A 26577-nucleotide genomic window follows, 5' to 3' on the forward strand; every position below is an offset into this window, starting at 1 on the left:
CTCCAGACTAACTTTTTTCACCACCGTCCCGGAACCGTCCCAAAATACAATTTGAACCGTCCCGAAGTAAATGTATACCGTCCCGTTATTTTTTTTTTTACAAAAAGCTCCACTCAAATTCTGAAATGAATAACTGTATTCCTATTGTAATAGAAATACAATTAAGCCAAACAAATAATGTACTGCATGTATTGAATACATGCAGTACATTATTTGTCTGCATGGCTTCATGTTTCTTCTGTAGATACACTGATTTAGTCAAAATGCTCCCAGATGAAAAATAGGGCTTGGTTAAAAATGTTAATCGAATTAATCAGAGGCTTTGTAATTCATTAATCTAAATGAATCACATTTTAATCGCATATCAATATTCGACCTGAGAACAGTGATTTTTATTTTCAAATGGATTTTGTTATTTTGGTGTAGGCTACTTGATCAAGACCAACAGATAACGTGCAGCAATGCAGGTATATGAATACTCAAATGTCTATTACATGGTTGGCATGAGAAAACAAATAAAAACAACTTTATTAGGGGGAATACTAAGACGAAGGATCAATAAATAATAATAATAAATACAATCAATAAAAACTGTGGAATGAGAGCGTTTTGGTTTTGGGGTGTGCATTCCACAGTGTTGGGGCAGCAATTCCAGAACAATCTGAGCATTAGAAAACATCTGTTGCTTCAGAGGATATCTACCAACATATTATTTAATGTCGACGCCAGCTAGCAAGCCTAGCATGGAAGCTAACGTTAAACGTTGGTGTAGTGTAGCCCCATGTCCATATGGAACCTTTCTGACACAACCATGGTCTTATCCACGCTTCCAACCGATAGTTTTTCAATCTAAATGTCTCATCCACGGGGCAAAAGCAATATAATTCCTATGATTCCGTTGGGTGAATGTAGTGTGTGCGTTGTTGTTGTCAACGGGAGGCATACTTCTTTGGTCCGACAGAGCATTGGTTGACGGCACGGCAAATTCTCATGCTGCTCATCGCTGCACACGAAATGTGCATTTTCAGTGTAAAAACTCCTCTCGTCCCGAAACCGTCCCGGATGAGATACATTTACGTCCCAAATAGATATTTTACAGTCCCCGGGACGTCGGGACGCCGTTAATCTTGAGCCCTGACGCAGGCACGCACACACACACGCAGGCACGCACGCACGCACTCATTTGTATTAAGCCATTTAGATCTGGTGTAATCTATACGTTGTTTTACCTTGGCTGTGCCCTCTGTGTCACATACACCTCTGTGTCTCATAATAGCAACATAATTTGTTTTTTTATTAAGAATTTCAGAAAACCTTAGGTTAGGTTTTAGGAGGTGTTTTTTAGAATCGGCCTCAGGTCTAAATGGGTTAATGTACTTATGAGGACATCAAAAGTGGAAGATGGCAATTGTATGAATGGGAATGTTGACCTTTGCAGCCAAAAAGTACACAAAAAAATGTAGTTGGGTAGTGGTTTATTTCGGACAGCAACGATTTGTGAGTACAGTTTGGCCCTTGCGAGTACAGTAATACAAGTAGCCCACACACGCACACACATACACACACACGTACACCTGAAGAGAGCTCTTTTTGTTACACCCTCTGCATCCCTCCACATCTCCACAGGGACACTCTCTCCTCTCGCGGCGACACGTTTGCTTAAGAGTGTAAATGTTACTCGCCAGCGCAAAATGAGGTCGCGCGTCTGACTGCGAACAAAGGCAGTGGAGACGGAGGGGGAAGAAAAACACCTTTAGAGACGTTGGAAGGAACATGGTCCAACTGGAGGAGTGTGCGTTACAGTATGTGTGCAGTGGCAGAAGCCTACATGTACCCCAGTACTGTACCTGTGTGTATTTTTAGTTTATGTCCATTTTTATACTTTCACTCCACTTTCACTCCTAGGCAAATATTGTACTCTTTTATTCCACTCCTATTATACAGTTCATACTCTTATAGGACACACCCATATGTGTGTATGACCAGCTCAGTGGCCTTGTGGTTAGAGTGTCCGCCCTGAAACTGGGAGGTCGGGGTTCGATCCCTGGCCGGGTCATACCAAAGACTGTAAAAATGGGACCCAATGCCTCCCTGCTTGGCACTCAGCATCAAAGGGTTGGATTGGGGGGTCAAATCTACTAATCAAATGATTCCCGAGCGCGGCGCACGCTGCAGCTCACCGCTCCTTGGCTGCGGCTCACCGCTCCAAGAGATGGGTCAAATGCGGAGAACAAATTTCACTGCGGTAACGTGTGTGACAAATCGTATGACTTTGATGTATGCACCATACACTGTCTGTATTGTTGGAGGTATGTTGTCTTAACAACATACTGTAGAGCATGTACTGTATCATAACACAATCAGTGATGTAAATAGGTTTACAATGTTATGAGTCCCGGGATCCAGGGATGGTATTTTAGAAATGAGTCCCAGGGACGTTTTATGAGTCCCACTTCAACGACATTAGGAGTCATATGTTGCCTTTTTTTTTTTACAAATTGCAGCATCCCATTTCATTTTATATGGTTATAATGTGGTATGTAAAAAACGGAAGAAGAAATTATTATTATAACTAAAGCTATAGCAAAATGAACTAGAATTAATTAAAACTGTACAGTAGTACAGTAGTGCATCCCGTGGATGCAGAGGTTGTTCTTCTATAAACTACGTTTTGGGATGCAAAATGCACCCTATTTTATAATCTGCACAATGTGCATATAATCTCCTCGCGTATACTGTATGTCCGTCAATCACAGCAGGCACGTGTCCTTCATGCATGTTCACCCATGTCACATGCACGTGTGTGTGTGTGTGTGTGTGTGTGTGTGTGTGTGTGTGTGTGTGTGTGTGTGTGTGTGTGTGTGTGTGTGTGTGATATCTGATAACAGTGCAGGACATGAGGAGATGTCTGATTTATAGGAGGTTATTGAGGAGGAAATGAGAGTCATAGTCCTATGGGCACACACAGACACACAGACATACACACACACACACAGAACGCACACGCACACACACACACACACACACACACTGGGCTTGGACAACATTCAGAATGTAATATTGCAGCGATATGGTATTCGATATCGAAGTTACCATTACACAGTACACACACACGCACGCACGCACGCACACTCCCACAACTCCCAGCCGTGCGCTCAGCACCCCTGTATGACCTCAGAGAGAGAGAGAGAAGACAGTATAGGTCTGGAGCAGATTGCATTGTGGGGGAATTCCTCAGGCTCACCACGCCGTTCCCTTTGACTTCATTACTTTTGACTGATGGTCTCTATGTGACACTGTGTGTGTGTGTGTGTGTGTGTGTGTGTGTGTGTGTGTGTGTGTGTGTGTGCGCGTGCGTTACTGTGAGGGCCAAACGTCCCCATAACTATAGTAGAATTTGATGAATGGACATTGTGAATGTACTGGACCTCACAAGAGAGGGGAGTAAAGGACCCTGCACACTGGACACGTTTATCTGATTTTTAGCTGCGTTTCTCCCATCGGATTTCCAAAAAACGCGTCCAGTGTGCAACCACCTTAAGCCTTTGAACATTTAGGTAGTGGTGGTGGTTCCACCCGTGTGTAAATGTAGGTGGTATAGGTGGTTCCACCCGGGTGTAAATGTAGGTGGTTCCACCCGGGTGTAAATGTAGGTGGTTCCACCCGGGTGTAAATGTAGGTGGTTCCACCCGGGTGTAAATGTAGGTGGTGTAGGTGGTTCCACCCGGGTGTAAATGTAGGTGGTTTAGGTGGTTCCCCCCCGGGTGTAAATGTAGGTGGTAGAGGTGGTTCCACCCGGGTGTAAATGTAGGTGGTTCCACCCGGGTGCGTTTTTTCGCAGCGTTTTGCGGATCCGAAAGTAGTAGGATATCACTAGCTGTCAGCCTGTCACCAACACCCCATTAGACCCCACTAGACAGCTGCGGAAAAAATGTGTAGAGAGTGCCTGATTTATACTTCGGTGCACGCCGGTGTCACACACTGAAAACAGCCAAACTATGTGGCTATGTCTGGCTTTAGTGTTAAAATTGGCCTTCATAAAATGTTGACGTCCTCATAAGTATATTGTGTGTGTGTGTGTGTGTGTGTGTGTGTGTGTGTGTGTGTGTGTGTGTGTGTGTGTGTGTGTGTGTGTGTGTTCACGTGTGTGTGTGTGTGTTCACGTGTGTGTACATGTGACTGTGCTCCGGTTGTTCTGACAGGAGTTTGGAGAAGGGTTACATGACCATTAAAGAAACCGTAAAGAAAAATAAAAACACACACACACACACACAAAATGGGGTCATAAAAATGTTGAGCGCTGGAACGCCCCCGCACTCTGAACTCCCACTGCCTTCCAACTGCGTCTGTTAGTTAGCCCACCATGCGGTTTGCTCTGCACACAGAAAGTAGGAAACCTAGTAATACTCCTGGTCAAATACTACTCCACTACTCATTGAAAGCTGCTCTTCTACTCGAGCTAAAGCACCAAAGTGCTTACTTAACTCGTCGTCAATGTGCTTGGAAGGAACTAGAACACAAATACAAACAACATATACACTCTGAAAACCTTAGGGGAACATTATATCCACACCTGTAGCCTGTAGGTTTTTGGTTCTGTGATTCTTGCAGATCAAAGCTGAACGACATTAAAACGCATGTTATTTCCCCCCCCCCCCCCTCCCCCCCCCTTCTATTTACTGAAAAGCAACACTATTGGACATACAAGGTTTCCACGCGACGCTACATTGTTTTGGTTTGGTGTAATGCTTGCAGATCAAAGCTGCATGTGAGCCACATCTGCTGCTGCCTGCTGCATGATAGCAGCAGTAACTTGAATCTCCCCCTGTTCAGTGTTTTGGTTGAAACGCGATACGGACCACCCCCCACAACACTGCACACGGGGGAAAAAACTAAAAAACATGTCGGGGGAATTAAAGTGGCACAAGGCCTCAGCCATTTCGGTAGGAAATGTATTGTTTTCGTTCCTGTCCGTCCGTCCGCCCTCCTGTCCGTGTGTGACTGACAAACAAAACTCACTTCGTTGTACATCTGCTACTTTTGTCCAATATCCCCCACCCCCGAATGTGGATGCTGGGGTTCGAGAGGTTAAAGTAAAGACGACTTCTGCCAGCCACAGTTTGTTAGTGAAGAAAGTAAATATTATTCCAGTAAGGCCATTACAAACCACATGTTGCTGACAGTGATGTGAAAGCACACGCACGCACGCACGCGCGCGCGCACGCACACACAGACACACACACAGACACACACACTCTTATGCTGGGCTCTGGCTCGCGGCCAGCCTGCCTTGTCTTATTGAGTTTATTTGTCCACTAAAAACAGTTGGGACGTCTGTCCAGGGAAGTACAGCAGATGTCAACACAGTACACGCCCTCACACCGCACCCACACACACACGCATGCACGCACCCACGCACACGTGCATGCAAATCCACACACACACACACACACAGACAGATACAAAGAGTGGTTTCTTGGCAGGCAGCCACATATGCCATTAGAGCGCATGGGCCTGCCCCCCCCCCCCCCCCCCCCCCCCCACACACACACACACACACTCACACTCACTATACTTTTGAGGACGTCAACATGTTTGCCTATAGCTGATGTACAAGCTTACAAAGCGTCATGTTTTGATGTGCTGTGAGCTTGTATAGATTTCCTGTGCATGACACTGACGCAAAACCAAATCAACTCTAAAAGACTAACTATCAACAACTGTTTTACTTTTTGTTTACTCCCATTTAATTTTTTTACTATACCTATGGGGACCTCAGGCCTCCACACACACACACACACACACACACACACACACACACACACGTAGTGGTGAGGGTAGGATTTGTTGTTGTACTTGGGAGGGCACAGGCACACACCCACACAGAAGGAGGAATTCCACCTTAACTCCAACCCTGGTTTAATTGTAACCCTTCACATTGCACAGGAAGTCTTTAATGTGTAATGCATGAAACCCTCCAGGCGCGCTTGCATGGTTTCATCTGCAGATTCGGGTTCTTGGAAACGCCCCCCAGCCACTGCGTTAGTTTGACTGAGGTTAGGTTTAGGTATAGTTTTACTCAGGTTAAGGTTAGGGTTAGGGTTAGGTATAGGTATAGTTTTACTGAGGTTAAGGTTAGGTTTAGGTGTAGGCTGTCAATCACAGCGACTGGCCAGTCACAGCGCACCATTTACTCAAACCCGCAGATGAAACCATCTAGCGCCAGGCGCGCACGGACGCTGCTTTTATGTCGCTGGCCACGAACAGACCCTATGGTATTTTCAATGGAAAGAATAACCCAGGGGGATAGTGGCCTCTAGTGGCAGTGATGTCAGACTTCTGTTCCCTATAGTGGCAGGTGTGTGCATGAATAATTTGAAGGTGCAACAAAACACATACTGTAGGGCAGAAGCTTTACACCCCGTTGTTCTCAAACCTCTTCATGTCAAGGACCCCCAAATTGACACTAATTAGCCCGCGGACCGCCATTTGAAAATGTACAGTATGCACTCTAGCAGTGATTCTCAACCCATTTAATTTCAAGGACCCCCAATTTGACATGCATTAGTCTACGGACCCCCATTTAGTGGCATTTTTTATCTCTGGGACCCCCAACTGCCGGTATAATCGTAAAATCAGTTACCTTAACGGGTCCATTTGTACACTCTCAGGACTGTATTTTGCGTGTCCTAAGTACCAGGTCTTATTCCCTAACTTGAGTAAACTAAAGACCTGGAGGCGTGATCAATGCCATTTGGCTATTCTGAGTGGCCAAAGAGCATTGATCACGCCTCCATGGGTCTTTAGTATACTCAAGTTAGGGAATAAGACCTGGTACTTAAGACACGCAAAATACAGCCCTCAGAGTTACAGACCCATAAGGGTCCATTTGGTTCCAAACTATCATTTAGCTGGGGACCCCCTGGAACTCCCTCCACCTCAAGGACCCCACTTTGAGAACCACTGGTTTACACAACATGTCAGAAATCCAGACAAACCAGTATAAGAAGTACTTACTATCAGTACCGCAGTATACAAAGAATACTCATACTCAAGTCAGAGTTCAATGCAGGACTTTTTGCGTCCAAGTACAAAATGTACTTAAAGTAGGCCTACTGCAAGTAAAAGTGCTTATGCAGAATGCCCCATTTCGTACGTTTCCTAAAATCCATTGAAAATTGCCGATCTACAAGCTCGACTATTTTTAAACTGCCAAAATACAGTACAGTATATAAATGCAGTATTATACCATAGGTCACCAGGTATATGTTTTGTAAAAAACTAAATTCAAAATCTACAAAGTAATTAGTAATTAAAGTTTTCAAATAATTGTAGTGGGCTAAAAGTACAGTATTTGCCTCTGAGATGTAGTGGAGTAGAAGTAAAGGTATTGCAAATTGGAAATACTCTAGTCTAGTCAACCAACAACACCTCAAAACTGTACAGCGCTTGATTAAATGTACCCTGGGTATTGAAACCCGCTTTTCATTTGAAGATCACAGCCTAAATAATTAGTCTAATGATATTTTTCCCCGCAAGAAATATGTCCTACATTAACACTGATGAATAATACATCGTATATACGCTGTACCCCAAAGAGGTCGTCAATTGCAATCTTTATGAATGCTCGGCATGACTACTAGTTAATGAAAACCGCCACTGCTTAATTTCCTGCCATTTCCTGTACATAAACGAGTTCTTCGCTAATAATCCCTGTGTCGTTTTATACTCACAGGACTGGCGATGTTTGCGGCGTGCGTATGGAGGTGTCTGTTGCAAGTTAGCAAAAGCGAAAGCATCGGGGCCTACAAACATATTTGCGTGCAAGCGAGTGCGTGCACAGACACACACACACACACACACACACACACACACACACGCGCACACACACACACAGACAAGAAATATATGAAATATATGAAACCCATTTGTCATAATTCACTTACCAATCCATTAGCCATCCCCGGCTTAAGTCTCCTGTGTCACATGTATCATGTACAGTTTATCATGTCACACACACACACACACACACGCACACACACACACCCTCGCATCATCTTAATTACCTCACCATAATAAGCACTCGGGCCGAAACGAGGTTTGATAAGAGCGCTAATGACAAATGCAATTTGGGACTTTACACGTTCCTCTCCCACCCTCCCATCTCATCCTTTCTTACATTTATTTATTTCAATCCGTACTGTACATCATATCTCAATTATGGCTTTCCTCCGTGATGCCTTCCTGCTACAGATTTATGCCTAAACTTTAACTCGGGCGCATGACACAAGGTCACACTTGTGAAAAGAGCAGATCTACAAACTCGTTGGGGAGCTTGTAGATCCGCCCTTTTCACAGTTTTTGAAACGGGGCTTAAAGGGACAATTCACCCTTTTTGCTAAAAAAAATGGCGTTTAGAAGATTTAGAACACTTTCCTGGGGGTCTTTGTGTGTATGTGGTTTTAGATATTTTTTGATTTTAGCAGTGAGCCCAGTGTCTCTGATGTCATGGACACTGGGCTCACTTACTTCCTGGACTTGCATGTTGTCTCAGTAAGACAGCCCTCCCCCTACCCACAAGGAGGAGCAGTGTACCAAAGCATTATGGGAATTGTAGTACGATTGTATACGACGATAACATCTCTTTGTCACACGGCGGCCTCACCCAAGGTGACCAAGAAGTGTGTTTTTTTTCCCCTTCTTTTTTACGATGGCTGCGGGGATGGAGGAGGGGGTTCTGGGTAACGGTGACGGCTGAGTGCAGGCGGAGGCGTGGCTGTGATTTATGTGGACGCTGTAATGACATCATATTCTACGACGGGAGAGAGGGTCGTAAATTAAGACGCTGCTGGTCTTTAATGGAGGCAGAGAGGAAGTTTCTTTGTTAGCCTCTGTGCTATCTATTTATCCATCTGTCTCTCTCTCTCTCTCGTTCTCTGTCTGTCTCTCTCTCTCTCTCTCTCTCTCTCTCTCTCTCTCTCTCTCTCTCTGTCTGTCTCATGTTGCTCTGTGTCCGTCTGTGTCTCCTCATTGTTATGACTTTAGTTTAGGTCATGGCTTCAATACTTTGAGACTCCTTTTTTTCCAGGTGAAATGATGCTGTGTGACTGACTCATTGTCTGGTGATAATGGTGTGAATGTGACCACGGACCACTGAGGAGTCCAAACGGATTCTAGGGCAAAGCAATGCCAGAGAACCCTTTTCTTTAGAGAGTATACGTTGCTATTCAGCATCCATATTCTGGGGTGGGGGACATCAGCCGAAAATAGCCGATATAAAAGACCACTTGTGTGACGTGTTGTGAGCTTGTAGATCGGCTATTTTGGGCAAATAAATTTGGCGTAGACCTACCTACCTACCTCCCTCCCTATACCTACCTACCTCAATCTTAAGTGGTTACAACCTGTATTTTAGTACATGTATATGAGCTGTTACCTACTTTGACATATAAATGCAACCATTTAATGACTCTAAAACAGCTATCTGTTGGAATGAAAACCTTCAACATCCGAACTGTGTTAATATGTAGAAGAAAAAAACGAAACACAAAAACAAAATTTCAATATTCAATATTGGTGAATTGCGGCACTTTTTCCCAGCCTGAGTCACAATTATAATATAGCCCTGTGGGGGCTGACGTACTAACCGTCCTACAGGCATTAGTCCAACACATGCGTGGTTGGTTAAAACTCACTCATGGGTCCCGAAATGCATTGCCGGTTAAAACTCACCCGTTGCTTTGCTGTTAGGGTTTGGGGTGTCGGACTTAATGCCTGTTGGACTGTCGGAACAAACACATGCACCCATCCAAATTTACTTAAAGTAACAAAAGTAAAAGTAGTATGCATTATGTGCCATTTCACAAGTTTTCAGGATTCGTTTTCAAATAATTGTGGAAGAGTAAAAGTGGCATATTTGCCTCTGATACTGTATGTAGTGGCAAAGAAGTAAATGTATTGAAAATTGTAAATACTGCACTTCAGTAAAGTAAAACAATACCTCTACATTGTACTTAAGTGCGTGCGTGCGTGCATGTGGCGGAGGTTTGGTCTCTGGGGAGTACAACTACATGCCATAGGATTAGCACACACACGGCGCAGGATTAACACAGCCATCTTTCTTCCCTTTCACACCAATTAGCAGAGACAAATGGCAGGGATGTTGAGCGTGCCGCGGCTTGTCAAATATGGATCGTTGGCTGTCGATAAAACATCACATTCCTCTGCGTGGTGCCGTTAGAGACAACGTAAACCCCTGACCTCATTCTGTGTTGGCCAAGATTCCACGCCCTGTCCATTCTGTCCATATGCGTCCCTTGGAGTGCTTTTAAACCCTCCAATAAATGTAGAGCTGGAAAAGTAATGAAGTGCATTTCATTGCTGTCTGACAGAAACATCCGTATTTAGGTCCCGGAGACTTGTTTCCAGTCCAGCGTGGTGCTATATTCACTTCATCAGCGTGCCATACAAAATAAACACAACAATGCAGGTCATCCAGAAATATAATGCACTTATATGGCAAAAAAAAGCGATCTACTGTATCAGGAAAAGTGGAGTTCCATATTAATTCCCATTGAAATGATGGGTCATACACTGCCGCCGATTGTGAAGTATTAACTGCTATGCTCTTTTGATTAATTTAATACATAGGGCCACAATGAAAACAAGTCCCCATCAGTTGTTGTTTTTTAACAACCCATTTTTTGTTCTTGCTTAATGTAAGTCGCTCTGGATTAAGAGCGTCTGCTAAATGCCTAAATTGTAAATTGTTTAATATTTTTTATCCCACGATTTTGTAACCCATTTTTCACCCCTGTGTCAATCATCTAATGTGATCCTGGGCTCTACACACCCTCCACCAACCTAGTCCCCAATATATGGGGGACAAGGGGAGAGCAACGGACTTGAACTCATGCTTCCTTCATGCCTGAGTGTCCAAGTTGCTCCTTTACACCTGACAGGGGGGAGTTTCCCTGGTTGGACGTAGCGCGTGGAAGGAACACGTTATTCCAACCAGTTCCTTTCCCCTCCATCAGGCGCCCCGGCTGGCCAGGGGGAGGCTCCATCAGTTGTTGTCGTTTGTTGTTTGTTGTGTTATCCTTTCAGCCTGTTTTACTGTACCTCCGTGCTGTTTCGTTTTGTGACTAATAAAGTATTCAACCCATAACACTCTCAGGGCTGCTGTCTGTGGTCTAATGCAGTGGTTCTCATATTGGGTTTGAGGTACTCTCAGCGTGGAGCGTTCTAAATGCCAAATGGCCTCTTCAGGTCTGTAACTCTGACACAATACAAATGTGTACACTGTCAAGTATACAGTAGTTCACCCAAAACCTACTTATTTTCTCTATCAATTAAATTACACGCCTCATGAAGCCTTCAATTCAGTGTTTCCCAAACCTTTTCATGTCAAGGACCCCCAAATTGACATTTATTAGCTTGCGGACCCTCGTTTGTCTGGCTCTAGCGGTCACTTTCAACCGTTTTCATTTCAAGGACCCCCAGTTTGACATGCATTAAGCTACGGACGGCCATTTTAACAGCATCTGGGATTGTGAAATCAATGTTAATTTAACTCATGTGTACAAATGGAACCAAATGGACCTGTGAGGGTCCATTTGATTCAATATGCACACTCTCAGAGTTACAGACCCATAAGGGTCCATTTGGTTATAAACTGTCATTTAGCTGTGGAGTGTGGACCCCTCTGGAACTCCCTCAAGGACCCCTGGGGGTCCCCTGACCCCACTTTGGGAACCACTGCTTCAATGCATGGAGATTGTGTTGTTTTTGTTGCATTCCTGAGCCAATGATGTGATGACCACTGGAGTCTCCGGTAGGCTACTGAGTTCTACTGACCTACTGACTGATTGACCTACTGACCTACTGACCTACTGCCTGATTGACCCAGTCATCAACGTAGTGACCATCGAGCGACCTCGATGAAGTCAAGGCTTCATAGTGTGTGTCTAGGCCTAATTGATAAAAAAATAAATAAGTATGCGGCCATTAGAGGCAGGATCAATGCGAGACTGGTGACGTATTGAAGCTGCGCCACAGCGCAAAATGTAAACACAACCTAACAAGACTTGAAATGACGACTATGGAGATATCAGATGTTTTGTCCCGCTGCTGCTTCGGTTCATCGTTTCTGCTTGAGAGAGACCGGATGCAGGCAGTATAGGAGGGAACTTGTGAACTAAATACTGCCACAATCTGGCAGAGTCAGGTTAAGTTGGGGGTGCATGTCCTTGAAAGTAACACATGGTGGTGACGTGATGTCTCTCTCTTTCTGTCCAGGCGCTCGGAGGCAGAGGCAGACATGGACAAGGTGACGGCAGCCATGGTGCTGACCAGCCTCTCCACCAGCCCGCTGGTCCGCAGCCCACCCGTCAAAGTCAGCGGTGAGTCACTGTGGATTTTGACAGCAACTTTAGATTTTTTTGTTTTAGTAATTTTAGTCTTTTGAATGGGTTTTAATTCAGTTTTAGTCGCATTTTATAGTCACCAGGGAATGTTTTAGTGTTAGTCTAGTTTTGGTCGACTAAATATCATAAGATTTTAGTCGACTAAATCTACAGTTGATTTAGTTGAATTACATTTATTTTGGCGGGCCTTGATGTAATGGCTGATGCATTTTCAGCATGCAGCCAAGTGTAAAATGACTTGTCTTTTACTTACATATACTGGATCTCTTGTCTACTAGTCCCTTCCCTAACATTGTTGTCTAGTTTTTATCTGTTGACGAAATTGTCAATATATTTAGTCTTAGTTTAGTCATCATAGCTTAGTTTTCATTTAGTTTCCATTTCATTTCGTCAGTGAAAAATGGTAGTCGACTAATTTACATAGTACTTGTCAACAAAATCAACTCTGGCGGTGAGACAGCTCGACGTGTTGCTTCAGTGGTTGTCAACCCTCTTCATATCAGTTCAAGGCCCATTGTTTCTTAGGCATTTGAGCCACGTATACGGACCACCTTTTGATAAGATATAGCCTCTCGGAAGTCGGAAACCAAGACTTATTTTGTCGTCGTTGGATAAGATGTTGTCCAACAATTCCATCCATTGATTGATTGATTACTTTATTAGGCAGAAATGTAAACAGTACAGAGTACAGTCATGACCCGACAAATAACAACTAAATTAAAATCATCACAATGAAATAATTAAAAAGACATGTACAGGTTGGGGGGAAAAGGAAGGGGGTTATAAAGAGGTGTCACTTGACTAAGGGAGGAGCGATCAGAGTCATGTCCCTCTTGGCTGAACGGTGGATTTTCAGGTCTGTTTTTAAGGACGCCAGTGATCGCACGTTTTTTAAGGAGAATTTACCCATGTTTGTGGGCACATCATGTTTTCGTTTGACACTAGGAAGTAACAAATTAAACAATATTTAATGTATTATTAGTAGACAATATTTTATGTATTTCGTTTTTTCCCTAAAAATACTTCTTATAGTTAATTAATATAATTAACAATGAGATTCAAGATAGCTTTTTTCTTTATTGTTTTGACAAATAAAGCAATCTTGAATCTTATTGTTAATTATATTTCCTGGCTCATACGGATATGCTCTAATGTATTAATATCTTATATAGGGTGTTCAATTCACAGCTATATCTAAATACCTGCTAACCATGATGCAAGGAAAACTTTGAACATTCTTGGATTAATTTACAAGCTCTGTGCATATCTGAATGGCTGTCTATAAGCACTCATCAAACATTACTTCAGAACGTGTCAAACTAAATAAATATCCACCAGAGAAATGAAACCCCCTCAACTTGGTTTGGCCCAGTGATGTCATCCATGACACCACCAATCCTATTTAAGTGGGGGAATTGTGGGCGGTGCCCTTCCAAACATTTTGTTTTGTATTTTGTCTTGGTGAGTAGCCTAATGACAAATTAGCAAATTAAACAAATTATTGTATGTTTAACCACTTAAAAATCTCCACTCTAGCTCACAACAAGCTTGTAGATCAGCAATTTGGGGCTTGTGCTCCCCCCGGAATATGGATGCTGGGGTCCAAGTTGTTAAATCTGCATCTAATGTTCCAATAAAGTGAAATGAAACCATGCTTGTCTTTGCTGTTCATTAAAAGTAATTCAAAGTGTGGATTTATACTGTGGTTTTAGACTTGTTGGAAACTTCCAAAGGCAACACTTGACAGAATAAATATTATGTGAAGTTGTTAGTAGTAGTAGTTGTTAGTAGTAGTATTTCGCGCAGGCTAAACAAGCTATTGGAAGCAATGCAACAAAAACAAAACATGAACACAATTGGAACTGAACTCGGATCAAATTGAACCTGATAAAATATCTTTGTGGAGTTCTCTCTCACCTTATTGGATCAAAAGGAAAAGATGACCCCCCTGTTAGTGATCAAACACTCTGTAGCGATGATTACTGTCAGTCTCATCCTCTGCCAAATATCTTTGCCAGAAATGGCAGATCTACAATCTCTGAGCTTGCAGGTCCCCCTCACACTCTTTGAGTTGTGAACAATTTTCATACGAACTATGCAAAAGGCATAAAGAAGTTGTTTATAGTTTAAGCTCTATGTTGTGATAGTAATCATCACCACAGTGTTTAGTAACCGGGGTCTCCAAGTCTCTCCAATTTTATCCAAAAAGGGGAAGAAAAGATAATTTATCGGCTAAAATTTTATCGAGTTCAGTTCCAATTTTGCACTTAATGTTTTCGTTTTTTGTGCTATCACAATTTCACTTCTTTATCCTGCATCCTGAATGGGTATCTTTAGCTATTTCATTATCTGCACTGCAAACAGTGGCAAGAAATGTCATTGAATGTAACCCCCCCACCCCCCAAAAACAGGTTTTAAAGTCATGATTTTCACTCTCACTCACTATACCCCCTCCCCCCCTCGCTCTGTGTCTCTCCGCTCTCTCTCTCTCTCTCCCCTCTGTCTGTTGTCTCTCCACCTCCCATCCAGAGGGTCTGAGTGGCTCGTGGAAGGACAGCAGCTCGGCGGCGGGCGGTCCCTTCACCCCGTCCAGCTACAGCTCGTCGGGGGGCTACTGGAGCTGGTCGGCGCCCAGCGACCAGTCCAACCCTTCCACGCCTTCGCCGCCGCTCTCCGCCGACAGCTTCAAGCCCTTCCGCATGCCCAGCCTGGGCAGCACGGGGCCGGGGGGTCCCGCGGGCGGAGGAGGAGGAGGAGGAGGGGGCGGGCCCGAGGACCCCAGCCTGGAGGAGCAGGACGGCAGCAGCCTGCTCTTTGACGAGCCCATCCCACGAAAGCGCAAGGTCAGTCACTGCTGTGCCTGGATGGAGATCAAGGTGGATCCGTTTAGATCTTCAGTGTTTTTCAGGCCAAGAACCCCGTAGCTCTGAGAGATATGAAGCAGGCTGGCTTAAGGGAGGTCCAGTGGGTGTGCGGGCCCTACCTCCTTCCACTAAACATACATTACCCACATTGCCCTATAGACCAATTGAAAATAGTCGATCTATAAGCTCATGTAGATGTGTTACATCGACGCATTGTGAGCTTGGTATTTATACATACATTCTGCATAATGGGTACTTTCTACTTTTGGTACTTTACCGGTACATTCTCTCTCTCTCTCACACACACACACGCACGTACGCGCACACACACACACACACACACACACGCACGCACGCACGCACGCACGCACACGCACACGCACACGCACACACACACAGGCTTTTGTCACCTAAAGACAAAACAATACACAGGGGAGGGATTATGGTTGTGTGCATACACATACCTCACCTCACCTATCCCGTAACCCCGGAGGGTCGTTGGGGTTGACCAGCTCTCTCCATCCCTCTCGGTCCTCGGCAGCTCTCATTGCCTCGCTGAGTTTCAAGTGTGACCATTCTCCGATGTTATCTTCACATCTTTTCTTCTGTCTCCCTCTTCTCTTGCCACCTCGTACGGTGCCTTGCAGGATGGTCTTTGCAAGGCCTGAGGATCTGGTGATGTGTCCGTACCACCTCAGTTTACGCTTTATGACAGTAGTAAGAAGGTCATCATGTGGGCCAATGGCTTGGCTGATCTTTTGCCGTACTTCCTCGTTTGTGTTGGGTGTAGGAGATACCCATGAGTCTTCTGTAGCATCTCATCTCCATGCTCTGTATTCTCCTCTTAAGCTCAGCTGTAAGGGTCCAAGTTTCACAAGCATAAAGAAGGATTGACATGACAAGTGATCGCAGTAGTCTCACCTTTGATGCCAGACTGATGTTTTTGTCTTTCCATATGGGCTTGAGTTTTGCCAGGGCAGCAGTTGCTTGCGCAATTCTGGCAAGGACTCCCCGCATACATACATTGGCCTGCAAAAACAAAAAGACAAAACATGCGAGACATTCTTGTGGGAAGGAATGAGAGGCCTGGCTCCAGTAAAAATCCCGTTTTCTTTTCCTATACATCTAAAAATATATATATTTATATATATATATATATATATATATATATATATATATATAAAAGTCTGTGTCTCTCCTACACTGTCTCCGTCCCAGTTGAATAACCTCTGCACTTTAAGAAGGACAATGTTTGCTGTGTTCTCTTACCCTACTGTGTGTGTGTGTGTGTGTGTGTGTGTGTGTGTGTGTGTGTGTGTGTAGAACTCCATGAAGGTGATGTTTAAATGTCTGTGGAAGAACTGTGGCAAGGTGCTGAGTACTGCTGCCGGCATCCAGAGACACATCCGCACTGCTCACCTGGGGTAAGTCACATACAGAGACACATCCGCACTGCTCAGTCACACACACACACGCACAATCAATGAGTTAGCAATAGCAAGCAAGTCTTTTTCACGGGGACATAAACCAAACTCAAACTTTCCACCTGAGGCTAGATTTTCAGCGACATGTTTTGCTCAACTGAATGGCATTCCATCACCTTCAGCTCGTAATTTGGCGATATGACCCTTATAGCCAGTTGTGAATCTACAAGCGCATCTGCTACTTTTGATGCTTTTCTGTGACGCTGTAGTAGTGTAGTATGATCAAGTAGGGCATTTTAACGAAAAAAACCAAAAGAAATATATGGACATAAGAGGTTTCTGCCCGACAGCAATGATATGACAAAGTAACAATTAAGGCCTCAGTCCATGGGTCACAACACTCATTCTGTTACTAATTCTTTCTTGATTTACTTCTACGTATCTATTGCAGATCTAAATTATGTCCTACACCGCCCTCCTGTTAGTGCCCGAATGACCCCCTCTGGGAACAATGAGGTTTTGGCCGTTACTTCAAAAGTGAAATTACAGTGAAAGTTGTAGTTGGTGGTTGTTCTCAGTGCACACGAGAGCAGTAAAATTGATGGGTATAATACTAGCCTGTCTATGTAAATGATGGCTTATAATAAGCTTGGAGCTCAACGCATGCATGCACGCACACACGCACACAGCAGCTGTGATACACCTTGTGATTTAATAGACTCTTGCCTTCGGGCCATGCCGATTAAATTGGGAATAAGGAACACTTACTGACCATATTTGATTTTGTTTGCTGCTGCCTTTCATCTCTCTCTCTCTGTCTCTCTTCCCCTCATCTCCCCACTGAGCAAGCATTTGGTGACAGTAAGCAAGGAAAAACTCCCCTTTAGGCAAGGCAGGTTAATTTGTATAGCACATTTCAACAACAAGGCAATTCAGTGTACTTTACACAAAACATTAAGAAAAGGAAACTCATCGTATAAAAGGACATTAGAATACAATAAAAACAAAAGAAGCCAAACATAAAACTTTGCAATGCAGAAGAATCAATGAATGGCAGCGGCGAACGTTTAAAAGAAATAAGAGTTGCAGCAGACCTGCATGTGGTGCTTGTGAATGTGATATGTGGTGGTGGGCGTGAAGAAACCTGGAGCAGAACCAGGCTCTAGAGTTCGGAGGTCATCGTGTCACGGTTGAGGGCGTGATGCTACCGTCTGAATTATTTTAATGTATGCAACGTGCCATGCATGATTCTATGATTCTCATGATTCTAGTCAGGGTGGGGGGGGGGGGGGGGGGGCAGTTCAAATAGGATGATTCTGAGGGATCACGGCCTGAAAAGGTTGAGAACACTTTCCGTTACTTCATAAACGTTGTGATGGACTGATTGTTGCGCTGTTAATTATTTTATTCTCTCCATCAATCCTCACTTCATTGTTCCTTCCTTCCTTCCTTCCTTCCTTCCTTCCTTCCTGCCTTCCTCCATTCATTTCTACCTTCTTTGCTTCCATTCTTCTTGATTGCTTAATTGATTGATTGAACGATCAAGATACCATCCTCTCCCTATCTTTATCCCATGATGCAATTAAGCGTGACTGTGTTTTAGAGTGCAGTGATTAGCTAAAACACTGTGGGCGTAATTCATATGAAAGGCCCCATCCCCCCCCCCCCGATATTGAAACAGGTTGAGAACGACTGTGCCAACATATCTCTCTCTCTCTCTCTCTCTCTCTCTCTCGCTGTGTTGATTTTGTTGACTAATACTATGACGAAAGATGTTCGCCGACTACCTTTTTATTACAAACGTAATAAAAACGTAATAAAAACTAAGATATGATGACTAATACTAAATATATTGACAATTTCACTCGGGTGTATATCAGAGATTTAGGCTACAGCATGCAGCCAAGTGTAAAAGCATCACAACGCCGTCAAGGCCTGCCAAAATACATTTGAGTCAAATGTGACTCATTTCAGTCAAATGTGACTCTTTTTGCTACAGAGAGTCATGGCGGCAAGACTTAACTGTTCAGGATAGGAGAAAAACTTTTTCTTTTTTTCTTTTTTTAATCCAAAATGACTTAATGGAACAGGCAGACTCTGAAATAAATGTCAGAGCTGAAATCTAAATGTAAATATGAAATAAATGCTTAAACAGGTGTAATGTTAGAGACCACAGAAGTGAACCTTTCAAGCCTGTTTTCTCAACTCGACATTACGCCATATCTCCAAACCTGGTGGGTCAAACCAATATGTCAATTTGAAGCTATGATTCCCTGCTTTCAAAAAATCCAATGACTTACTGTGTGTCAAGTTTGGTCATAAATGTAGATGTAGTCGACTAAAATTGCATGATATTTAATTTTATTCAAAAGACTGACTAAAACGTAAATAAAATTAGCTGTCAAAATCAACACTGCTCTCTCTCTCATAGATGTATGTGTCGCTTGGATGAGTCTGTGAATAGCACCATCGTCAGTATAAATAACCCTGTCAAGAGTTGCACTGCACTAGATATTTATAACTGTCACAAATGCCTGTCTAACATTTGGACTGTTTTTCATGTTGTATTCTGTGTTTTGTATGTTTTTCTATGTAACCTTCAGTCTGCAATAAAGGCTTTCATTCATCCTCTCTCCAGGCGTAACTGTGACTCTGAGTCCAGCGACGGCGAGGAGGACTTCTACTACACAGAGATCAAGCTCAACACAGACTCTGTGGCCGATGGCCTCAGCAGCCTGTCCCCCGTCTCCCCTTCCTCCGTCCTGTCCTCCTCCTGCCCTGTGCCTCCTCCTCCTCTTCCTCCCGCGCCTCCTGCTCCTCCCCCGCCTCAGTCCTCCGCTCCCTCCTGCCCTCCACCCCTCCCCCTCCCGCCTTCCGTGGAGACGCGCGTCATCGTCAACGGTCACGGCGGCACGCCGTTGTCCCGCTCTGCGCCCAGTGCCCTCTACCTCATCCACGCAGACCACGCCTACCAGGTCAGGACACGCACACACACACACACACACACTGCGCCCAGTGCCCTCTACCTCATCCACGCAGACCACGCCTACCAGGTCAGGACACGCACACACACACACCCTCTACCTCATCCACGCAGACCACGCCTACCAGGTCAGGACACGCACACACACACACACACTGCGCCCAGTGCCCTCTACCTCATCCACGCAGACCACGCCTGTCAGGACACGCACACACACACACACACCCTCTACCTCATCCACGCAGACCACGCCTACCAGGTCAGGACACGCACACACACACACACACACACACTGCGCCCAGTGCCCTCTACCTCATCCACGCAGACCACGCCTACCAGGTCAGGACACGCACACACACACACACGCACACACACACACACACACTGCGCCCAGTGCCCTCTACCTCATCCACGCAGACCACGCCTACCAGGTCAGGACACGCACACACACACACACACTGCGCCCAGTGCCCTCTACCTCATCCACGCAGACCACGCCTACCAGGTCAGGACACGCACACACACACACACACACACACACACAGCGCCCAGTGCCCTCTACCTCATCCACGCAGACCACGCCTACCAGGTCAGGACACGCACACACACACACACACACACACACACACACACTGGTGACTCATTCTGTGTCCCCTCCCAGTCAATCAGGTGAAGTGTGGGTCAATGTCTGCTCAGGATCAATGGTGTCTCGCTTGACCACACACACAGACACAGACACACACACACAGACACACACACACGGACACGCACGTCCCCACACAAGATCGAAATGCAACTTTCATTTGCTAGTAAGAGGAATGAACAGCTTTTATCTTTTTGAACGCCTCAGCTTGCTATCTCTCACACACACACACACACACACACACACACACACACACACACACACACACACACACACACACACACACACACACACAAGATAAAGTCAATACAAACTAAATCAGGATCAATATGCCTACACAACTCTCTCTCTCTCTCTCTCTCTCTCTCTCTCTCTCTCAAACATACATGCACACACTACACACACACAACAGTAAAGGCTACTGCAGGCTCACAGTACGTCTTCTGAGTGTAAACATAAAGTTTATGGTTAACCTCAATATGGTCCATCAGAGAAGAACCAGTTGGATTATCATGACCACTGAAAACATACTAGTATTCCTATTCAGGAACATTAGGCAAACGGGTGTTTAGTAACACATGTCACAAAGACTGAAATCCAGTTTTTGTGACATGTGTTAATAGGAATCTGTAACAGCTGCTGAAATTTGTGGCTCCTTTAATAACCTATTATGCAGGCAACATTTTCAAAGATTTAAGTACAGTAGCATGTACTGTAACTAGTCAAATAGAGTTTTTCATTAATCTGAATCCATTGTTTGCTTTGCAAAAAAAACACTCCTTGGGCTAAAAACAGCCACTTTTCCAAACGATATTGACGTTTATTTTATTTATTTATATTTTAATTTACCCGAAACATTCATTTTGTAACGGCGACCAGCGACACATTAGGTGAATAAATGTTGTTTTGATCAAAAACGCAATCTGGCAAAGGAATCTGAGATAAATGGATTAAAAACATAAATAACAGTTTACATTGAAGTGGACGGAGGCAGATGTTTTCGCTTCCGGTTCCTTTTTCTGTTTATTGATCGCCTAGCATCCGAGAGCTATTCATACAGTGGTGAAGAGCGCGATCAACTTGATCAATAAAAATCACATTCATAGAAAATAAAAGTTAACAAACAAGGGGGACTTGGCCTGATAAACAGTGACAGACGCCTGAACATGATGTGAAACAAATAATGAATAATGTTTGGCTGCCTGTGGTAACATTGGTCCATGTCCTGCAGGCGACCGCTCCAGTGTCCATCCCATCCAGCAACACCGACTCGGCAGGCGGGAGCTTCACTCCCACCAACGGAAACACCTTCAGCATCTCATGGCAGTCCCCGCCTGTCAGCTTCACCGGAAACTCTGTGAGGAACGCACACACACACACACACGCACACACGCACACGCACACGGATTAGTGTTCTCCATTTTTAATGGCCGAGAGCAACAACAAGTGGCATTGGTTTGCTGATTCGTGGTGTTTGGTGTGTTTGGTCCTCAGGTTTCTCCCAGTAAGAGCCAGGGCTTCGGCGAGCAGCGGGCCCAGACCATCGCTGTGCTGTCCTCTCCTCCCAGAGCTACCGGCTCTCTCAGGTACTGTAACAGGCTTTAGTTTAGACTATTGGGCCGACTGTCATTAGACCGACAACCTACCCCTAACCCTAACCGCAAGCACGGGAGCAGCGCATGTTCGACCGCATGTCTGACCGTTGTTTCCGCATGTCGGTCCGTGGGTGTGGTTAATCTGCGTGTGCATCCCACCGTAACATCCAAACTGGATGTTATGGTGAGAGAGCTACCGGCTCTCTCAGTTACTGTAACAAGGCGTAACATCCAACCTGAAACATTGTAACGCAGATGTCTACTATATACCGTGGAGTCTGTGGGTTAGAATCCACAGGTGCATCCAGCTTTGCCGAGTGTCATATGAGCACAGTTGGCGCAGCCTGTGTTGGAAAGAGGGAAGCCAGGCGGGGAGGTTGTAACTATACGTCGTACAGTACCCCTACGGGCTGGGGTTGGGGGCTCCTCACTGGCAGGTGAAGACAGCTAGTATGATATAACGGCAGTAACAACAAAGAAATGTGTGTTGGGGGAGGAAAAAGGTGTAAAAAGCAAAAAGAAATTAAATAAAAAAGGAATACCTTATGCACAGTGGCTAGGCTATGCATTATAACAGCTAAACTAGGAGTGTGAGTGTTTTATTTGATGTATTCCACTCCTGTTTTATTAGCTGTCATGCAAAGGCACCTTCCATACACCTGCGCAACTGCAAGTACTTAAAAACTAATTCAAAGTGCAACAGTGCACTTTAAAAATGTACAAAAGGAAGCGATAATTAAAGATAAAAGCAAGTGACATTTCTTTATTTAAACCTCACTTCATTTTTTCAGTTTGTTCCGTCTCGGACTCTCTCTCCCTCTCTGCAGTCGGAAGGTGCGTGGCGAGGGGAAGAAGTGTCGGAAGGTGTACGGGATGGAGAACCGCGACATGTGGTGCACGGCCTGTCGCTGGAAGAAAGCCTGCCAGAGATTCACCGACTGAGGCCCGACCACCTTGTCACCCAGAGGAATAGAAGGGGAGGGGGGGACCGCTCATTCTGCTCATCTCACGTGCTCAACACGATCACTACCCACCAAACCCCCCCCTCCTCCCCACACATACATCCCACGCCCCTGTCCCGTTAACCCCCATCACCATGCGGAACAGGGATCACCTGGAGGCTGAATGGACCCTTGGCGGGTCTGTAACTCCGAGTGAGTGCAAATGTCCATATTTGCACACTCGGAAGGATCCACCATTCATCTTCCGACAGTGTACGTAGGATGAACCAAAATGGCGGCGGCTGCCAGGCTGGCTGAGCCCATCTTCTTGCATTCCTACGTCACCCCTCCGTGTTTCGCTCCACTAGGGCATCTCTAATGCAGCTAAAGACAGTGTGAACCCGCAGCGACATGCAAATAACAGCCTGTCGTTTTTCTATGTTGGGTTATGTGTTTAAATGTCTTTCTAAGTTTTGTAAAAGTTGTGTTTTTTTTTTCCTATGGAACGTCAAGTCAAAAACAAAAGAAGTGGACCAGAAGATTTTTATCTAAGAAAATAATTACCTTTTTTTCAGTTTCTTTATTTTTTTAATTCTGGAAACATCAACACACATTTGATTATGATCCTTGTTTTCCATTTTTTGGATTCTTCCCTTTGGTCTGTTCATCTCTCGTTTTAAGTAGATTCATTTTTTATTTCCTATTACCAACCAAGTGATCAACCATCCTGACCTTCAGGACTTTCCTCCATCCATGCAGTTCTATGACAAAGGCGAAAGGGTGTAACATCCATATGGAATAATCAATGCAAAAAACTAAAACACAACACAAGAACCAGATAAGATGAGCTGTTTTTTAATCCCACTTTTCTATCCCGTCAGTTGTTTTTTGTTTTTGTTTTATCAGGGATGCGATTCTAAATAAAGCAAAGACCCAGCAGCTAAAGCTATGGTTGAGCATGGCAGCATTTTCAATGGCTGGTATTTCATAACACTCAACTTTGCAACCAAAAAAAAGTATTTTTTTGCTTTTTTTTGTAAGGTGCCATGTCGACTGTTGATGTACTTTTTCATTCGAAAAGGACTCGGTTTGCCTATACTATACCAACTGTCAAGTTAAGAGTGTGGGTGCGTGCGCAAGTTTTAAAGATGAGCATCTCGGGCAACAGAGATAAGCGGTTTGAGCCGGGCCGTAAAATCGCCGGCAGCATTCAGAGACGTCCCAACGTTGACACTTAACCTGACGAAACAAACTCACTTTGTGTTTACCCCATCGGCCCATTCTATGGGCCAGCTAACATGGGATGGGGGTTGGTTCCAAACCAAACTTGAGGCACTTGTACTGTATGTGACTGCAGAGCACTTAACACCACTACCACGCCAACCGTTTTTCCTAAATCAGTCTTCGCGGCCACTCCCCATTACCCACCACCAAGCCTAACGGAGGGTTGGAGTGGGGTGGCAGGGTGGTGGAGGGGGAGGGCAGATGGGGGAAGGCGGGGAGCTCCAATTGGTTCCCTCCTCCGTCACTCGAAGGATGCCACATGTTTTGGTGCACCACGGAAAGAATAAGATCAAAGAAAGCTTCCACTCTTGACTTTTGCTACATGCCTCATGATAGGCTGAAGGACTTGTTACTGACACGGGTCATGGGTGGGATTTGTAAAAGTGGGGTGGGTTTTACTATTTGGACCTATCTGTGACGACCCTTCTTGACCACTATAGGTTTACTTGCTTTTGACTCCTGGCGGTCGCTGTTCAGCTATATGTACAGAACATTATTCCAAGACGCTTTGCGTATTGAAGTTGAAAAAGAGTATCATATCTGTCATTAGTGCATGCACCCCGCCCCCGGGCCCTATTGCCTGGTTTATGCTAGCTTGTGCGCGGGCAACGCACTCCGGCAATAGCCAAACTGCACCTTGAAATTGAGCTTGTTTGTCTATTGTCGGTGCTAACAGCCCGACAGGCATTAGTCCGACACCCTACCCAAAACCCAACCCTAAACCTAACCTCACGGGTTAGTTTTAACCTGCCATGGGTTAGTTTTAACCCGCCACACGCCGGGAGCCACGGGTGAGTTGTAACTGGCCATGCATGTCGGGAGCGACGGTGTTGTCGGACTAATGCCTGTCGGACTGTTAGTATGTCTAACCAACCTGTGCATCTTGCACGAGGCCAGCGACAATAGCATAAGGGCACGGTCATACATGTCAGAAAGACCAGCCTCGCATTCACTTCAATTACATGCGAGAAAAGGGGTAGAGCTTCTATTCCACACCTGTGGCTTGCAACATGTCTGAAGTTGGAGTTTGACATCATTGAACTTTTAAGTCGTCAACCCAAAGGAATGAAACGCCATAGTCCATTTGGCAGCCATTTTGGTTGTAGTTTCATTTCAGTGAGCCAGCCATTCCAATGTCAAACAATCTCCACAGCGGACAAGACAACATGGATAATTGACGTGTTCTTCTGAAGCCTCGGCATGTGTTGTCTACAACACTTCTGACGTGTAGGCTACCTTTATGTTACCGTGTCTTTAGTCAGGCTTTTCCTTTTTTTTGTTTTTTCTAGCACACACAACGCTTGCACAGAACCAACACCAGCTGATAAACTCACTCAAGCTTAGTGGTGGAAGAAGTACTAAATATTTTACTTAAGTAGCAATACTACAAGTACAAGTGAAAGAAACATTTACCGGAGTAAAAGTACAAATGTTGTGGCACCAAAATATGCTTAAAGTACCGAAATAAAAGTATTAATATTTTTCAAAATGTGTTGAAAGAATAGATCTACAAGCTACATACGCTATTTTCAACTAGCTGCAAGTATAAAATACTGCTTAATTGGTTAATGTTTGTTTTGTAATCATCTTCAAAGTAACTAAAGTTTTCAAGTAATTGTTGTGGCGTGCAGTATTTGCCTCTGAGATGTAGCGGAGTAGAAGTATCCAAAAGAAAATAGAAATACTGCTTGAGTAAATGTTCTTGGTTACTTTCCACCACTGCTTAATCACTTAACCCATTCTGACCTGAGATCAGATTCATACGAGGTTTCCACGGGACACACACTGGTCTGATTAACCCATTCTGACCTGAGATCAGATTAAAAAAAAATGTCAGTCGTTCTTCGATTTAAAAGAAAATAGCAGACCTACAAGCTCGTAGCGCGCCACTCGGTGGCGCGCTATGAGCTTGTAGATCTGCTATTTTTCAATAGGTAAAGCATAACATGATGGTAACACCAAAATGGGTGCCCGGTCAGAATGGGTTAAACCTTGACCGGAGTCCTGCAGGACTCCATACCAGTGTCTTTTCTGTTTTCTGTTTTGGGGAAGGCTTTGGCTGAAAATAGTCAATTTTTCTGCGAAAGCCTTCCCCACAGTAAGGATGCTGGGGTCTTAAGTGGTTAAGCTATAGCCACCTAGCATCACTACCATATGGCACCTGAAACTCACAGCTCTTTATTGCGTTCATACATCTTTGCTCCACTGTTGGTATTTGTTATATCTGTCCCTCTCGGTATGTTCATGTAGATGATTTGTGTTCTGATTAGAGCCCGGCCGATACATCAGTCTGGCCGATATATCGATGGTTATTTGATTTTATTTTACAACATCGGTGTCGGCAGTTCCATGGCCGATGTGTCCCGATGTTTCTCCACCTGGAACCCTTCCGTCCTTATACTTCGGGCATGTTGTTCT

General features: G+C 44.6%; 1 protein-coding gene across 1 annotated transcript in view; it reads left to right on the forward strand.

The window, feature by feature from the left end:
- znf704 (zinc finger protein 704) overlaps nucleotides 1–26013 on the forward strand; it is a 79993-nt gene extending 53980 nt beyond the window's left edge. Inside the window, exons 3-9 of the mRNA XM_080788256.1 lie at nucleotides 12298–12401; nucleotides 14955–15268; nucleotides 16613–16713; nucleotides 19352–19688; nucleotides 21571–21696; nucleotides 21834–21925; nucleotides 22762–26013. Of these exons, the coding sequence (XP_080644382.1) occupies nucleotides 12298–12401; nucleotides 14955–15268; nucleotides 16613–16713; nucleotides 19352–19688; nucleotides 21571–21696; nucleotides 21834–21925; nucleotides 22762–22876 (1189 nt within the window). The 3' untranslated portion in view covers nucleotides 22877–26013. The remainder of the gene's footprint in view (nucleotides 1–12297; nucleotides 12402–14954; nucleotides 15269–16612; nucleotides 16714–19351; nucleotides 19689–21570; nucleotides 21697–21833; nucleotides 21926–22761) is intronic.
- The last annotated feature ends 564 nt before the right edge of the window (nucleotides 26014–26577 follow it).

The sequence above is a fragment of the Protomyctophum bolini genome (assembly GCF_963924005.1).
Source record: "Protomyctophum bolini genome assembly, chromosome: 17".
Lineage (NCBI taxonomy): Eukaryota > Metazoa > Chordata > Actinopteri > Myctophiformes > Myctophidae > Protomyctophum > Protomyctophum bolini.